A 19,189-nucleotide genomic window follows, 5' to 3' on the forward strand; every position below is an offset into this window, starting at 1 on the left:
TGCAGCCAACGTTGGGAACCAGTCCCTTAGATTGTTCTGTCCCAGTTTATCCCTTTATATATCCTATCCTCCATATCTTAATCCATAAACTGCCTCAAATCCAAAATTTCACCATAATACTCTGCTCTCCATACCAATGGTAGGTGTTGGTGTGGAGAGTTCTCTCATCTCTCATGCTTCTCTCATCTTGCCTTCATTGATTTGCCCCATCCTTTTTAACCGCCCTCACCATGGCACACCTAGCCCAGCCACCTCCCCCAGCCTACTGCAGGCCCTTCTGGGACCCTGCTGCTTCTGCATTCCAGGGGGTGAGGAAGGTCCACAGAGCAAAGCCAGCACCTGAGCCACCATCTCCGCCCTGCCCCCTCCAGGCTGCTGCAACCTCACACTACCACTTTCTTGCTCCAGACCTCACAATGGTTAAGAATTATTTCAAAGAAGATTGGGGTAGTAAAATGGACCTCCCCTTGCCTCCTCCTTCCCTTAAGACCTCCACTATCATTAGCTTTGCTCAGAGAAGGATCGAAAATGTTTTATTTGTTCCAAGTTCCCGGAGGGGAAGGGCAGCATGGCTGACATTGTTCTGTGACCTGGGACACGTGAGCCCTTGAAATTATCCGCCAGGGGCAGCCCTTGTCTGAGTCTGGCGCCAATCCTGGGTGTCCTAATTAGCAAGAATTATGAGAAGTCATGCCTAGGAATAACCAAAGTCCCAGAAGATAATTCTTTGAGACTGAGGGGCCCTGAGATTACTATGTATGATGCCACCATGGTTGTGCTCCCTTCAGGGTTTCTAGTGTTCGCTGTCCATCAAAGGGCAGAGGCTTAAGCTAGTATTTCACCTTTGTCTTGGCAGTTTCTCACCCTCTATCAATGCAGAAGTGACCGGACCAGCCAATATTCCTCAAACGATGGCACTTCAGGTACAACAAATTTATCATTTTAGAATGAAGCTCTCAATTATGTCATTTTGAACATAGAGGAGTTTTGATCATTCACCCCCCCTTGCCCATCACATTGAATGGGCCTTGCCTTGCAGCACACCCACCCACCACCAATATGAGGATGAGATAATATGACTTAGTATGTATGTGTGTGTGTGTGTGTGTGTGTGTGTGTGTGTATGTGAGTCGCTCAGTTGTGTCTGACTCTTTGCGACTCCATGGACTGTAGCCCTCCAGGCTCCTTTGTCCATGGGATTCTCCAGGCAAGGATACTGGAGTGGGTGGCCATTTCCTTCTCCCTTAGTATGTATGTAGATTGCAATTTGCAGGTTATTATGCAGTTCTCTGACTTAAACCTGCAGGCAGTTCCTGGTCATGGGAGTAACATTTATTAGGGACCGGCCATGTACCAGGCATTCTGCTAAGTGCTTTTCTCACATCCACCCTGTGAAGCATCATTTCCATTATATCGACAAGGTAACAGTCACTAAAGCTTATCATACCATGCTTCCTTGCAAGTCTTGAAGCTCTCTCTCAGAGAGGAGAAAATGGAGGCAAATGACCTGCCTGAGGTGGCACAGCCAGCAGGTGGCTGAGCCAGGGCTCTAACATCACAGGTCTTGAGGCTCTCTCCCATATTCTTTTTCCTGCCAAACAGGGGTCACATCTCAGAACTAAGCGGTGACCAGGAACTTCCTGCAGAGTTTAGTGATAAGTAGAAAAGATCCCATCTAGGTTTCCAAGTAGCATGTCCAGTCAAAGAGTAAAATCCCATTCTTCTGTGACTTCAGTTTGATGGGGACGCCTCCTCCCAACCCCTACATTCCACACATTAGAGGAGTTCACTGAGAAGCAGTTCAGATAACCTATTTTTGCTCTGATAAGGGCTTTTGGAGGAAGAAATGCAGAAATGGCTCACCCTGTGCTAAGGTGCTCAAAGTAGTAAAGCTCCCCACAGAGGAGAATTTACATTGAATTTGAAATTACAATGATACCTGCTTAGGAAAACCCACCCCAAAAGAGGGGACTTCTGGACCAACACAGGCTCATTACAGCTTATTTTTCACGAATAGGATTTTGGGGGAATCAAAATCAGTTCATGGTACGACGTGTCATTCCCTAGCCCTTGGCATGTGTCATGGCCATAAACACCCAGGTACATTTCTCTCTTGAGAGTGACCAGTACCAACCAAGTGAAGTCCATGGTGCTGCCCACAAAGCAGATCAAAGCAGCAGCAGGGTGTCTTGAAGGAGACCTGGAAATGGTGGCCAGGCATCTACATTTTTAACAAGACCCGCAAATTGCAAAAACAAAGCTTTATTTTTCCCCTCAAGATTTTCAGAATGTGGCCTTGCAGTATATGCTTGAATTCTGTAACTGTCTTTGTCTTACTTTTTCAGAAGAGATCTCTCCATTCAAGCCTTTACCTTTGCCTTTGCAAATTTTGGCTTTTTCCTTATTAATTTCTTGGTTGTTCTTATTTTGTTTGAGCTATCAGCACATTCCAGTACTGCATTATTGATCTGAAGAGCTAAACTATTCCCACCCCCCACTTTATTTGCGGTTAAATTTGCTATCTGCTACCTTAGTTTTAATCATAGATCCTTGAGGTTCCTAAGGTTATATTGCTAATGAGAAAAGCTGAGGATTTGCAAGAGGTCTAGGAGAACCCTGTCTTTTACTAGAAATAAGAAGGTATGTTCTTTACTGCCCTGTGTCTTTTTATGACATCTTGTCACAGTTCATCAGCAACAAAGGTAAATGCTCATTTCTGTCCTTACAGATACAACAGTCATTTTGTTAACATAAACTATTAGACGCTTTAAGAGCCCTTTGCACAAGACAAGTGGTATAGAACAATGAGTCCAAATGGAGACTTTTATTGGCCACACAAGTCCTGTATAGCTCACACAACAAACAGATCACTTGAGGTCAGACAACTGAAAATGTTCCCAGACTGAGAGAAATGCTAGCCTTTTGTAGTGCGCAGCTGCTTTTGCCTGGACATTTTGAAATGGACACCGGTACTGTTGAGAGTTGAAAGTTACCTTCTTGTGTGGAATTAGCTCATCAGGCTACCCATGTGACCTTAGCCAAGGCATCTGACTTCACTGGGTTTCTCCTGCTTTCTTCCCAAGGCTGTCAGAAGGAGCAAAATACTCTTTGTGAAAGCACTTTTAAAAACAAAAGCTATGATATAACTACTTATTTCTGAATCCTAAATGATCACTCCCCGGGGCCTGACAGCAATTGGAAAGCCTGGTAACTGATCACATTTCTCTTTTGGTTGTTCACAGACTTTGAAAAGCCCCATACTTCCTCTAGATGGGTCTGAAATGATGAGGAAGATATCATCAACTTCCTCCCAAGTGTTTTCAAGAATCTAACACCAGTGTTCCGAAACCTTCCTCACCCTCACCCCCTCACCAAAACAGAAACTGAGACTGTAATACCCAATAACAGTAAGCATGTTGACCTTCCTCAAAAAATAAACGGTTGTTAAAGCTGACATTGTGTCCTACACACTGATTCTTATATTGAAAATAAGAGCAAAGAAAGCATAAACAGGCAGTTGGAGAAAAGGAGGGTTTTGATAAATGCTTCTGACAAGCATTTTGGGATGAAAAGAGCAGCTCTGTGTCACATAGAGATCCATCTAGCAGGCAGTGTGGGGTTGAAGCTCTGCTCTTGAGGGCCCTGCAGCCTTGCCGGGAAGATGAGAACTAACTTCAAAGCAAACGTGTGATACCAGTAAAACAACGTGTCATCACATCTTTCAGGCACCCTAGGTGTTCAAAGAAGGGAGTCATCGCTGTGGGCTGGAGTGGTCAGGATACATTTGCTGGAGGAACTGGAATTCAGACAATCCTCAAAGGACCGTTCGGATTAGGGAGGCCTTGACGGCACCGGGAAGGCTATCCCCTCAGGTCACACACCTGCATACACTGCCGCCACGCCTGAACAATTTAGCTCTGGCCCATAGGACATTCTACGATGATGGAAATGGTCTGTATCTGCTCAGTTTGGTACAGGAGGCACCAGCCCCACGTGGCTATTGTCACTAGCGTGACTGAGGAACCCAGTCTTTCCATTTTATTTCAGTTTAAATAGCCACATGTAGCTAGTGGTTGCCTTATCAGACAGCACTAGTCTAATCGGTACAAGGCCTCAGGGACAGCAGCCAATTCCAATTAGGTTGAAGGATTCCCTGAAAGTTCATTTCCAAAGTCTATCCTCAAACAAAGACGTGTAGAGATCTAACTCCTCAGGGGGGCTTTGAAGCCTCCAGGCATCCTCTTGGTCCCTTTAAGAGACATGAACCACCAGTGTGGCCAGAGAGGAGCTCATGGTTTCCAGCCATATTTGTGCCACTGCACTTGTCAAAACTCAATTGATGGAGAAAGGATAAGCCCCATGGAGAACACCAAAGTCAGGGAATCACAAACAGAAAATTGGAACCTGCATCTGCCAGCTGGCCTCAAGCAGTGCTTGGCTAGAAACGGCTTCCAGGAGACAGCAACACATGAAGATGATCACTCACTAGTCATTCTCATACCCCAGCTTTATCCAGGAATTTAGGTCAGTGGAAGGTCTCAGCCTTATACTAATGCCCAAGGGAACTATTTCTATGAAAGTAAATTTCCTTTATGCTGTACCTATAGTCCAGAAATGTTAAGTGACGTTTAGTAAATAGAATGGCAGGCAGTTCTGCCCAAATATCACATATACCTAAATTGCACTGCCTTCATCTCATTTCTGCCCTTACATACTGAAGTTCATCGCACGCAGCAGCATAAGTTTAAAGTTAGCTTTGAAAGATCTACAATAATGACAAGCACTGATATTACATAAGCCTTTGTTTTTATTAAAAAGTAATACCAAAAAATAAAACTTTTTTAAAGTAATAGCAATCCAGTTTGGAAATCAAAAGGTATGAAAGCTACAGTGAAAAGTTTCCCTCTCCTCTCCCAGCTGTTGGCCTGGTTCACCTCTCCCAAAGCAATCTCTATTACCAATGGGACCGGTATCCTTCTCAGAGATAGGCTTTGGATAACAAGTGTATTTTCATATGACTTTAGCAAGAAGTCTAATATCCTCCCTCAAAAAAGGCAGAAAACAGAGAGGAAGAGGGAGGTGAGAATGGAAGGAGAGAATGCGTGCACGCTATCTGACGGCTACTATGTCCTAATATCACTGCATTCGTAGTCTCAAAGTCAGTCATTTTTTCAAATGCTCTTTTGTCTAATGAATTAAATGTCAAAAGGTGAGCGCCAGAATGGGAAGAAAGGTGCTTACCATAGCTCTTCCAAGTCTGCTGGCCAAAATACATTAAGAATGTATGAGCTGGTAACTACAGTCCTTAGAGAGAGAACCATTTAAATATTTTTTAAAAACGAAAGCACTAAAAGTAACAATGCCATGAAATAAAATGCAAATTAGAATAACGCAAATGTATCACAATATACCTTTCAGAGAAGAAAACAGGAATAAAATGATAAAAATCCAGTGTTGCCCAGATGTGGGGAATTACATTTCAACTCTACAGTGGTGGCAATCCCACAAATCTGATCTTTCTGAAAAGCAGTCTAACAATAAGATGGGTTATGGTTCCAGCTGTACTTTTGGACCTGGTAACTGCATTTAGGCAAATTTGGTCCAAGGGAATAATATAAAGTGAAAACAAATGTAAAAGACTATATGAAAATGTACATAGCATTACTATTAATTATGAAGACAAATTAAAACAATCCTAGTGGGACACTGGTGTGGTGTATTATCAGGAAAGAATGCTAGTGAAAATATACACACAAAGAAATGCAGATATGAAATAAGTAAAACCAGCACACAGATAAGATGTGAGCACAGAATAAGGCCCTGTTCGGGCCTCCCCACACAGGGGCGCTGGGAGGGGAGGCGTCAGTGCCCCTCCCCTCCCCTCGTGCTGTGGACGTGTTCCAAGGGGCCCAACCGGGCCTGCCAAGCAAGCAGGACATGAACCGGAAGGGCCAGAATGCGGCCACAGACCCAAGGAGACCCCGGGGTTTCCCACAACCACCAGGGAAGGCTAGAGGAAAAAAAAAAGATGTCACACTGATAACAATTACACAGTATACTTTATGATTTGGCAACCATATAATATACTAATAAAAATTCAAGGAACTTAAGAGATCTAAATAATCATGAAGGACTTTTTTTTTTTTTGGCTGCTGTTAGCTGCTTGCTAACAAATGCCTTTCTCTTGAGGAAACATCATCACAACCATCTCCAACATCAGTTCTTATGCCAATTCTAAACCTAGCCTAAGGTGGATAATACCAAATGCCTCAGTTTCTTATGAGGCGTAGAAAAACAAAGCATTAGTTCAGATTTTTTCGAACAACTTCTGTAAAGATAGTAGGTCATCTTCAGTCAACCCCAAGGTGCTCTTCTAAATTCTAAGCTGACAAAAGGTAACCAAATTTTTGACTGATGTTCATTATAGAAAGTATATTGGCATCAAATATACAATAGCTATATAGCTAGGTGACAAGCATATATTTTAGAGTAACTTGTGTCATATGGTTTTGCCCCTTTTTAGGACCCAGCACATAATTTCAGTATTTTTAATGATTCATCTAGGGACCAATGTGTCTTTGATGACACGCTATTGGTCATACTTAGTTTGCATGCATGCTAAGTTGCTTCATTTGTGTCCAACTCTTTACAACCCAATGGACTGTAGCCTGCTAGGCTCCTCTGTCCATGGAATTCTCTAGGCAAGAATACAGGAGTGGGTTTCCATGCCCTCATCCAGGGCATCTTCCTGATACAGGGATCAAACTTGCACCTCGTACACTGCAGGCGGACTCTGTACCACTGAGCCACCAGGGAAGCCCATACTTAAAGAATAACAAATGCTTATCACAGATACAATTATTATTTCCAACTGGAAAAACTGATCTGTTCTTATCATTCATTTTATGATGGAGTTCCCAGTAACACTTGCAGAAATCACGGGCCACCTATTTAGTAAAGGAAAGATACTAGGTTAAATCCTTTCAGTGCAAATAGTCACACCCAAACATGTCTTCTAAGCTTAACTTTTCAGATGAAAGATATCAGCAAATGTTTGACTATTGTTTGGTCTCAACAGCATAGTGCACAGCACTTTATACTTCACTGGACTACCATTTAGACAATGACCAGGCTACTCCTTTCAAAAAGCTTTAAAACCTGTTTACAGAACATCTGTACTAGATAAGGATCACTTCCAATTTAGGGTTCACTGAGTCCATAAACGGCCAAGATAGATACTTATGAGGTACACATTCCAGTAGGTTAGAGGAAGGAAAGAGACAGACTAGGGTGTTAATCAGGCCACATGAAAGAAATACTGATATGCCAAGAAGTAAAAATTGTTCTTAATGAGCACTTTATTCACTGGCTGTTCAGCTTTGAGGTCACTGCGAGTTTGTCCACCAATGAATTGCAACTCTTCTGTGAAGTGAACCCATGAAAGAAACCAGTAAGCATTCGTTGTTGCCAAAGATCAAGTAAAACCAATAGCTAGCTGGCTGTTCTCAGCTGGGCGTAGTGCAGGGTGTATTTGCCCCTCTCAGATCTCTGACTCCAGGGAGCATAAGTGACTGACTGCCACAGCTATTGAGCTCTGAAATGCAGTGCTGCTGCACTTTCCATCACCGCTGCATTTTCACCAAGGCCAAATTTCTCATGGGCTACTCTCGGCCAATGGCAGAGTGTAGCAGAGATGCTAAGATTGGTTATTCCTGCAAGACACAGGACTTCCCCCACAGGTGACTGGGCAGGGATGCTGTCAGGGAAGAAGCCCATCCTCACAAAGGATGGCAAGTCGACCTGATCCCACATTACAGATGCAAAGTAGACAGACTTCATGGGGCAGAACAAGATAGTAATACTTTATCAGCAAACAGCATGGGTATCAGTGGAGTTCTGCCAGTCCCCCAAGGGCAATGCAATGGGCTCAGAGACATGCTACCTATGTGGCGGGTTGCATCACTGCCGAGGAACCCAGGGTCAAGGGCCCAGGACCTTCTGAGCAATGAACAAACAAACCAGTGCTCCTTCCCCTGGGAAGCGAGTGGTTAAACAGTAGTCATACTATGGTCACTTTGCCCTACACAGAAATGGTTCAGCATCAAGAAGCAGGTAAACTGTGCTTTCAAGAACCTCAGCAAGAATGTGCAGATGCTCAGGGCCCATGGTGGACTGCCTGTCCTGAAAGACGCATTTGCTTCGCAAAATGTCCTTAGAATTGCACCACCTGGTTAAGAATTTTCCTCTCCACCCTTCCTTCCTTCCCTCTCTCCACCGGGGTTAGAGACCCGCATCTAGTCCCACAGCTCTCCCCTGACTCCCTCCCCACTCTCCCTCATAGGCCTTTACCCTGATAAATCTCTTATGTGTTTGATCCCACCTTGGCCCCTGCTTCTCAGAGAACCCGAATTATCACAGATGGTGCCATCAGTGGTCCAAGAGAACAGGCTGTGTAAGATGGGGCCTGGGACTGCTTCAGTCACTGCCTGGTGGGCAGAATGGACACTGTCCTGAGGGGATGTGGGGCACGGATAGTCCTAGGCCTTGAGGACCCAACTGCTACAGATTTCTCTGGAGATGATGTGGGAAAACTGAGAAAACAGGCTGCCAGATGTGGTGATTCAGACTTTTGAAAATGGAGGAATAAGGAAGGCCTACAAAGACAGTGGAAATGGCTGGATACTGTTAAGTATACTGATGCCCTGCAGCAGGGTAATGAGAAATGGATGACCGTTAAGTAAAGAGTATGTGTGAGAGCCAGAGGGCCTCCAGCGAGCTTCCCAAGAGCCCCTCAGTTCCTGCAGTGGAGGAGTGGATGCAGCAGAGCAACAAAGAAGCCATAAGAGTTGCATAACTCCAGGGAGATTAAATACTCAATATCTAACATATGGCAGGTCGGCTTTGCTGCAGTCAGGGCCACATGACTTCATATGGTTGGAAAATCCTTGGGACCCTGAAACGTGGGATAGGAACATCTGGTTAGACTTTCCTGAAGGTGGTGGCTCTGGAGACACCCCTACCCAGCTCTCAGTATGCAAAGGGGGCCATTCTTTCCAAACAAGGGCTTGCACACCCTGTGCTGGAAGATGCTAGAGGCTGCTCCCCTCACCAGACACGCAGTGCCCCGCCGGGCCCCCCCCCCCGCCTCCTCCCCGACCCAGGAGCTGTGTCCAGCCTCTTTCCTGGTTACCAAACTGCTATCTAGGATTAAATTCCAGCATTACCTGGCTAGGGAAGTGCTGGGCCTACCAAAAAGCTGCAAGAATTAACTGGCAGGAGCCATGGGAACACTGGGTTTGGTTTTCAAGGGTGCTGTATCAAGAATCAGAAAAGCAGGAATTCAGACTTAGAACTCAGCATATAGGATTTAGAGGGCTTCCCAAGTGGCTCAGTGGTACAAGAATCCGGCTGCAATGCAGGAGACATAGGAGATGCAGGTTCAATCCCTGGGTGGGGAAGATCCCCTGGAGGAGGGCACAGCAACCCGCTCCAGTATTCTTGCCTGGAGAAGTCCACTGTCAGAGGAGCCTGGTGGGCTACAGTCTATAGGGTTGCAGACTCAGACACGACTGTAGCGACTGAACACACGCACACACATACATACAGAATTTAACCCCCAGGCAAGAACTGCAGGGGGTGAGCAGCTTCCACTGAGGTGGCTCACAGAGGACTGGAGAAAGTGCTGGCCACCACCAGGCAAAGTAGAAACACCTGAGCTGTCCTGGCAAAGGACCAAGGAAGGAATGACGAGGCCAAGGGGAGTAGGTATCCTGGAGAGATTGCATGAGGTAAGAAACCTCACCAGAGGGTAGTATTCCATAGCAGGGTCCAGAGGATATCCCACTCAGAGGCTCATTAGGTTCAGAGGTGGCCTCCTCTGCAGGCCAGGGATGGCAGTAAGAGATCATCACAGAGCTGGGGCCCCACAGTAATAAAAACCTAGGAAGTGCCGAAGAATTGATACTTTTGAACTGTGGTGGTGAAGACTCTTGAGAGTCCCCTGGACTGCAAGGAGATCAAACCAGTCAATCCTAAAGGAAATCAATTCTGAATAGTACTGGAAGGACTGATGCTGAAGCTGAGGCTCCAACACTGTGGCCACCTGATGCAAAGAGCTGACTCATTAGAAAAGCCCCTTGACGCTGGGAAAGATTGATGGCAGGAAGAGAAGGGGGCAACAGAGGATGAGATGGTTGGATGGCATCACTGACTCCATGGACATGAGTTTGAGCAAGCTCCAGTTGGTGATAGGGAAGCCTGGTGTGCTTCAGTCCACGGGGTTGCAAAGAGTCGGACATGACTGAGTAATTGAACTGAACTGAGTGGTGCTTATCCCCAGAAGCCAGGAAGACACAAATACTAAAGTGAACCTCAAGGTCAGAAGGGCAACCAAGCGGGCTTCACCCACATGGACTCATGGAAATAGCGCAAACGGACCATGGTGTCCCTAGAAGCAATACAGAGAGCCACCAAGGGTTATCACTCAAGATCTACAAGCTGAAAAAGGCAAAAGTGGAGAAACAGGGGGCCGAGGGAGGTTCTCCCCAATAAAAAGTCCAAATTACTTGCTCAATTTCCAGACATCAGCCCATCCTCAGATCTAGAAGAAGTAGCTGGGCCCCTAGAAGGAAGGACAATGCCATGTAATGCTTCTCCCAGCACTAACGCTGTATGTACACTGGGGCAAGAATAGCCAGACATTTGAATACTGGATGCAAGATATATATGGTGTATGTATGTATATATGTATATATACACACACACACACACACACACACACACACACACACATTCATATATGCATACCCTGTTTCTCTGGAAAAACCCTAATTGATACATAAATCAAATACATATTCCATGGAGATGCAGTAGATCAGCACTGCTTTTAAACACCTGAATGATGCAGACAGTGGTAGGCTCTATGGTAACTCTGCACCTATGGCCATATGGGGATTCCTGTATGACCAGCTAAAGGAGGAAACAGCTTGAGCCTGGTTTACAGATGGGTCAGCACTCAATATCTAAGTACAAAACGAAGATGGGTGGTATCTATATAACAGCAGATACATTCACGGGGGAGAAGGAACATTTTTCCAGTGGATGGAACAAGCAGGGCACTTGACTTGGTGTGGAAAAAGTGGCCCAAAGTGAGACCGTTTATTGAATACATAAGACTCTAGGAAGTGGCCAATGGCTTGACCATCCAATTGGAAGCCTGGAAGGAAAAGGGCTGGAAGATCAGAGACAAGGCGATCTGATGCAAAGGCCGTGGACTGACACATGGGAGCATGCAAAGTGTGAAGATTTCTGCATCATATGTTAACCACCACCAGAAAACATCTCTTATGGAAGAGGCACTGAACCACCAGGCAGACACAACGACTCAGCCAGGTGCAGGGGCCTTCGTTAGTTACTACACAACTGGCATGATGGACACGAGCAGAGTGGTCATGATGGCTGACGGAAGTCCAGCAGCAAGGACGCCTGTTTACCAAGGCTCATCTCCTGGGACTCCTCTGACAGGTGACTCTTGATCAAGGGCTCACCACTGGTCTTGCTGAAATAGTCTTAGAACTCCACTGCAGTCTTAAGACTTTTCCTATGTAACTTCCTTCTTTCCCTCCCTTTCTTCTCCACAAGTTAGACATACGTCATAGTCTGACGGCTTTCCCAATCTCCGCCAGCTCCCTCCCCACTCTCCTTCATGGACATCCCAACCACCAGTCTAGGTGCACATCTCATCTAGGACCCATACAAACACACCAGTTGATTTAACTTAGCACATTCACTATTAAAGCTCTAGTCCTCTGCTTTACAGTGTCAGAAATTCCATTTTAATAATTCAGCAGAGGTATTAAGGTTTTGTGGACTGTTCCTATCAAATTCATAAAGGATTGATTAAATAAATAAGTAGAATAAAATAAATAAATAAAAAGAAATCTCAAAATGAGAAAGAACTACCCAGCAGACCAGACAGATATGCAATGGAGCTGACAAAGTGTTCCCACCTCACCAAGAGCAGCTACTCGAAAAGCAGACTAAGCACAGAAGCAGGTTGGTATACCTGGCTAGCCAAAAGGTGGAAACAACCCACATGTCTATCCATTCAGGAGTGGCAAACAAAACATGGAATATCTATACAATGGGACATTATCCACAAAAACGAATGAGGTGTCTGGAGAAGGGAATGGCTACCCACTCCGATATTCTTGCCTGGAGAATTCCATGGACAGAAGAGCCTGGAAGGCTACAGTCCATGGGATCACAAAGAGTTGAACACGATTGCGTAACATTTTCACTGATACAATATGGATGCACCTCAAAACTATTATACTAAGTGAAAGGCCCCAAACACAAAAGGCCACATGTACAATTCCACTTACATGAAATGCCCAGAATAGGTAAATCTACAGGAACTGAAAGCAGACTGGTAGTTGCCAGGGACAAAGAGGAGGAGGGGATGGGGAGGAGCTGCTTCAAGGGTATACAGGGTTTCATTTTGGGGTGATGAAAATATATTGGAACTAGATAGGGTTGGTGGTTTTATAACACTGTCAATGTACCCAACTGCACTGAATATCCCCTTTAAAATGGTTAATCTCAAGATAAATATCGTATACTAACACATATATACGAAATCTAGAAAGATGGTACTGACGAATTTGCAAGGCAGACATGGAGAAACATAGAAAACAGGCTATGGACACAGCGAGAGGGGAGGAGAGGGTGAGATGTACGGAGAGTAACATGGAAACTTTCAATAACATATGGAAAATAGATAGCCAATGGGAATTTACTGTTATGTCTCAGGGAACTCCAACAGGGGCTCTGTATCAACCTAGAGGGTTGGGATGGAGAGGGAGATGGGAGGCTCAAGAGGGAGGGAACATATGTACACCTATGGCTGATTCATGCTGATGTTTGACAGAAAACAGAATTCTGTAAAGCAATTATCCTTAAATTAAAAAATAAACTCCAGTTTGGGACGACCCAGAGGGAGGGAACAGGGAGGGAGGAGGGAGGAGGGTTCCAGATGGGGAACACGTGTATACCTGTGGCGGATTCATGTTGATATATGGCAAAACCAATACAATATTGTAAAGTTAAAACATAAAATTAACTTAAAAAAATAAATAAAATGAAAGAAATGTAAAAAAAATTTTTTTTAATAAATTAAAAATAAATAAATAAATATATATTTTTTTAATGGTTAATTTCATGTGAATTTCTTCTCAATCAAATAAATAAATAAGTTATAAGGGAAAAAATGTAGACATATCAACCAAAACAAAAACAGCAAAATTGAAAAAAAGATGTCTACAATTTCAAAAAACAGGGGGCAGGTAGGCAAAAATAAGGAAGGAGCAGGCTGATGTTAAGAATCCTTATCACATGTATAGCAACCTGTCTGAACCTAGTTAAGCCACACTTCTCTGCTCAGTGGTTATAGCTGCCAACTGGAAAGGTTCTTAACATGTAGCACAAAGACTGGAATTCTAGAACTGTCTGCTATTTCTCCTTCCTGGCCATTTCATCAGAAATTGGGGTCATGAATTCAATGGCCCTATTGATAAACCCAGATTTAGGTACATGCTCTGGTAAGTACCAAAAGTACCAAGTATATTCCCAGGGACAATGGATTCTGCTCAAAAATCCAGGACATTTAGCTGTTAAAAACTACAGCTCTCTTGATGATTATTATACTCAAGGGATCAAAAGAATTCATTTTCAGAGACTTTACATGTAAATATAGTAAAAGAATAACTGAATTTCATTGCATTTGAAAAATACAGTTCATTTTTAATTCTACCGTGCTGAATAGCTGAACAGGCTGCGGCATCAGTGATGCCTGCACTCCTTGGGATTAGAGGACTCCGGGTCCCGGGAGTGCCGGGACCTTTTGTGCCAGTGGGATTTATCTTGGTGCCTACTTCTACTCCTGTGACTACGCCCCTCAGAGAGCACCTGTCATGCCGCCCCTCAGAGCGCCTGTCATGCCATCTGGAATGTATGTCTGAGCTTCAGCCCCTGTCTCTCTCCCTGTGCCTGTCTTCTCTCTCTTCCCTTCTGCTTGATGACTTGTGTTCGTGCTTGGACTTCTCCGTTCTTGGCTCCCTCTCTCGGTCCTCCATTCTACCACGGCAGGTCTTCCTGACCTCAGGGGAACTGGGGTGGGACTTCCGCACCTCCCTGGACTCTGACTTCTGACCCTTCTCTGCCTTCTCTGAGTGCTTGCCACTGTGCTTTTTAGAGCCAGGGTCATCCTTTTCCTTTATCATCTTGCTTCTGGGCAAGGAAGAGGAGGCTGGCTACTCTGCCTGTACCTCCCGGCCAGTCTTCTGTCTTTCTTTTTTTTTCTTTTCTTCCGTTTTGTCTGGAGGAAAAGAGGGGCACAATCAGTAAGAAAAAGAAGATGGAAAAGATGGAGGATATACAAAAGAAAAGCATGCTTGGCAGCAGCATGAAACACTCACGGTCTCTACTTCTAGAAAAGTGCCTCCAAGAATCCAAGCTGGATGTCTGTCACCCTTAATATGTCAGGTTGCTATATAAGGCAACTCCAGCTCTTAATTCTCTCTCTAAAGACCCTACCTCCAAACAGTCACGTTAGGCACCAGAGGGTTAGGACTTCAACATACACATTTTGGTGGCCAGAATTTAGCCCACAGCATTAGTCTTCTGCTGATACTTCTTCTTTCCCAGTTAAGGTAAGGTTCCCCACACCTGCCCCCTTCACACTTGAGAACTGACTACCAAATCTCAGTGAAGGCTAAGAAGAGCAAACATTAAGCCTACCCAGTGTCTTCTCATAGGCCTTAACCATTTACCTTTTTTGTGTTTTTTTTTTGGTGGGTTTGTCATCTTCAGAGCCCTCAGATGAACTTGGTGGAGGAGCATGAGTCCCACAGCCCCTCTCCTGCAGCTCTCTGGTCACCTCATCCATTTCTTCTGAGTCCTCAGGAAGTCGATAGTTAGATACATGATCCACTCAGATAGTTCTTCCTTTGATCTAAGACAGACAGGCAATGCTTTGGCAGATAGCTAACTATTTGCTACCAAACACAGCCTTCCATCTATTTGAACCCAGCTGCAGAAATCCATGGTTTGAGCCATTCCCATTATCCTCTTGCTAATTCTGTTTCTCAGAAAATCTCAAAAGCAGACCTGCTCAAGTGATGTGTCACAGCACACATCCCTACACATTCGCTCAACCCTGGGGGCAGTCAGGTAGAGCCTGGGGCAGCTGGAGATCCTGGGAGCCTCATCAGTTTATCCCAGAGTTCTATATAAATATCTCCATGTTATAAGTGTGCCATGAAGTGAAAGGAGCCTGGGAAGTACTGCCCCAAAGCATAAGCAGCATGGAAAACTGCAAGAGTTTAGATGCACAAACATGAATTACCTTCCATCTGTAACATTAATTTACAGTGAAACACACTGTTAAGAAGCCTGGAAGCTAAAGGGAATTCCTAAAACTCAGCTCAATGCTACAGCTGCTTTCTCAACACAAATGGATGAGGCCAAAGCGAACAACAGCTGGGAGGGGGTAAGGAATCTAGAAAGGACTACTTTCTTTTCTCTTAAGCCCTCACTCCTTGCTCCACCCCCACCATACTGGAACCACTGGCTCATGCTGATACTATCACTGCGAATCCCAACTCTCCAGGTGAACAACAAAAAATTAAACCTTCACTTAAAACAAAAACATTCGGGCAGATACAGACTTATTCTATAGGCAATGCCATCAGAAATGTGAAATGTCTGGCTTTTACTGTTCCATTCAAGAGCAAGTTTTTACTCTTACCCCTAAGCCTGAGTACTTTCACCTATCCCATTCCACCATAAAAGGTGGAATAAAGTCACCTTTTATGGTGACTCCCTTTCACTGCTGGTGCAATCAGTGACAGATTCTCCAAGTCAAGAGTCACCCCTCCAACCTGTGACAATGCTCATTCAATGGCAGTGCTTTTCCTAAATGAGCACAGGGAGCATGTGGAGCATAGGTAACCCTGACTTGCCCCATCCCCTTTTCATGCCTCACTCTCATGTCATCACTCACCGTCGCACTTACAAGGGTGGAGGAGAGAGAATAGAGGACAGAAACCTTCAGAATGAGTTACTTTCATAGACTTTGTCATAAGATTTTAACTAGAGAATTTTCAGGGCCCAGTACTGCTAAGTCAATGGAGACATATGAGAGACATACATGGCTAGGTCCTCAGCCACGAAACCATGATAGAACCCCAAATTCCCTGATACAGGACAGCATAGAACAGCAGTGTTTGCTAGTCTCTTTGCCCTCCAATACAGCAGAAACGAGAGTGGAGTGTGAGGAAGAAAAGGTGAAAAACAGACGCCTGGTTGGGTGCAAGATGAAGGGGAGTGGGGGGTCATGGTACCTATGCTCCTGAGGACATAGCTTGCTAAGTGATGGGGAAAAGAAACGCATGTTGACAGGGTCATGAGCCAACGGAATTATGTCCTGGGGTCATTTCCCAGTCAGTATGTCCCCACACCTCTGCAACCCAGCTGACCAGTACTGCCCTTGAGCCTGTAGTCATCAGCTGGGAAATGAAACTGACACCCTACCCAATGGAAAAGTTCTGCTCAGTAAGCATACTCACCTTGATCCCATTAAAACTGTCAACAGCCAGAGTTGTGCTCCTCTGGTCTTCATAGCAGAGGAAACAGAATCCTTTGGATTTCCCAGTCTTCTTGTCCGGTACCAGATTAATGTTAACAATCTCCCTGTATCTATTTAATTTATAAAAGAGTAAGACACTATTGACTTAAAATGTAAAAACTTTCAGATTGGACGACAAAACAAAATTCAAATAATATAATCTGTACAGGAGACACGCTGAGAACAAGATGACAAAGAAAGGTTAAAAATCAAAAGTTAGAAAAAGATATATCAAGAACACCTGATTTTAAAAATGGGTGGTAGCATTAAGATCAAAGATGAATTCAAGGCCAACCAAAACAAGACATTTAAATGTGACTAAGAGGGCTCTTTTACACAGAAAAAGGTCCTAATACATAAGTCATGAAATTTTATACATAAATAACACATCCAAAATTTTAATTAAAAATACAAAGAGCAACTAAGAGTTCAAGTTATTAGAGATTTTAACACACCACTTTGAGTTCACAACACATAAAATTGAGAAAAATAAGTCAGAGGAATTAATATAAAATTATATAACTACAAATAAACATATACTTAATAATATAACACTTACATTGTTAAAAATATTAACATCAGACTAGTAGATATACAGATATATTCGACTGTACAGAGAGTTTCTTCTCAAGAATCCATGAAACACATATTAAAACTGACTGTAGACTAGATCTCAAAGTAAACCTGAATCATCGCCAAAAACAGCACAGACCATGTTCTCCAATCATAATGTGAAACAGCTGAGAACAATAATTTCAAAACAAAAAATGCCCTAACTAGAACTTGAAACCTGTTCTCCAGGCTAACTACTGGATGAAAGAGAAAGTGAAATAAAATAAAGAAATCATGGTAGACTATTTAGAAAACAACAAAAATGGGAATATATACCAAAACTTGGTGTCTGTGTGTGTTAGTCGCTCAGTCTTGTCCGACTCTTTGCGACCCCAAGCACTATAGTCCGCCAGGCTCCTCTGTCCATGGAATTCTCCAGGCAAGAACACTGGAGTGGGTTGCCATTTCCTTCTCCAGGGGATCTTCCTGAACCAGGGATTGAACCCAGGCCTCCTGCATTGCAGGCAGACGCTTTACCGTCTGAGCTACCTTTACCTTTACTGTCTGAGCCCACCAAAACTTACAGGATGTGGCTAAAACCACACTCAGGAAAATCTGTGACATTAAAGAATGTTATTGTCAAAAAGGAAAGGGGAATTCCCTGGCAGTCACAGTGGTCAGGACTTGGTGTTTCACTGCCAGGGTTCAGGTTCAAACCCTGGTCAGGGAACTAAGATCCCACAAGCCACAGGGGAGTGGGGGATAGTAAATCTTAGGAAGGTAGGGGGAAGTTAGTAAAGACATAATTTAATGAAAAAAAAAAAAGAAAAAATTCTACCTTACTCATTATATAAAAATTAATTCCAGAAAGCTTCATAAACTTAAAACTACAGTCATAAAAATACAATAGTAGCTGATGGAAATGTTATAACATGATCACATACATATACCTCAGCCCCAAATCTAGCATCTTACTTAAAAGAAAACACTAGAAATGATTCAACTATGGTATATGGTATTCAGCTATTTAACACTATTTAATATTGTAGGTATCGGCCCATGCAATTAGACAGGAGAAAACAGATATAAAAAAAGAGTAAATATATGTGTATGTATAACTGACACATTTTGCTGCACAGCAGAAACTAGTACAACACTGTAAATCAACTATACTCTAATTTTAAAAACTAATTTAAAAATGAAAAAGTAAAGCTATCTCTGTATGAAGATTATATATGATGATATATATAGAAAACCCAAGAGAAGCAATGAGAAACAGTGTTAAAAACAAACAATATAACAGATCTGTAGGATAACAGGATATAAAGACAACAAAAATAAACCACCCTCTTACAAACAATAATCATAAGATATAAGGAAAGAGGAGCCCTATTTGTAACAGCAACAACAAAAAGATAAAATACTTAGAAATAAATCTAACAACAAGGAATGTACAAGGTCTATGCAAAGAAAACTCTTAAAAACTGCTGAAAGACACAAACACAGTTTGCAATAAATATAAAGACACCTCTTTTTCTTGCATAAGATGACTCAACATTATAAAGATATCAAAATCACCTCCCAAGTTAATACTTATGTATAAGGGTGACACTCCAATTTTCTGGGGGTAAATATGGAGTTTTAAATAAATGCTGTTGGGACAACTAGATAGCCATTTGAAAAAATATGAAATTGGGTCCATATCTCACACTACACATCAGAATAACTCTAAATGGATCAGAGATTTCAATGCATAAAATTGAAACCATACAAGTATTAGAAGAGAACGTGGATGGGTGGGAAGAAATACTTTCTAATTATGACTCAAATCCAGAAGCAATAAAAGACTGATAAATTTGACCACTGCTGCTGCTGCTAAGTTGCTTCAGTCGTGTCCGACTCTGTGCGACCCCATGGACGGCAGCCCACCAGGCTCTGCCATCCCTGGGATTC

General features: G+C 43.4%; 1 protein-coding gene and 1 pseudogene across 2 annotated transcripts in view; one reads left to right on the forward strand and one right to left on the reverse strand.

Moving 5' to 3' along the window:
- LOC129639097 (fibrous sheath-interacting protein 2-like) overlaps positions 1-3,451 on the forward strand; it is a 72,820-nt gene extending 69,369 nt beyond the window's left edge. For both annotated transcript variants that reach the window (XM_055563991.1, XM_055563994.1), the window contains 2 exons: positions 857-923; positions 3,243-3,451. In XM_055563991.1, the coding sequence (XP_055419966.1) occupies positions 857-923; positions 3,243-3,280 (105 nt within the window). In that variant the 3' untranslated portion in view covers positions 3,281-3,451. The remainder of the gene's footprint in view (positions 1-856; positions 924-3,242) is intronic.
- A 9,797-nt stretch (positions 3,452-13,248) lies between these two features.
- Positions 13,249-19,189, reverse strand: part of LOC129639519 (RNA-binding motif protein, X-linked 2-like) — a 49,834-nt pseudogene continuing 43,893 nt past the window's right edge.

Source organism: Bubalus kerabau, chromosome X, assembly GCF_029407905.1.
Source record: "Bubalus kerabau isolate K-KA32 ecotype Philippines breed swamp buffalo chromosome X, PCC_UOA_SB_1v2, whole genome shotgun sequence".
Lineage (NCBI taxonomy): Eukaryota > Metazoa > Chordata > Mammalia > Artiodactyla > Bovidae > Bubalus > Bubalus kerabau.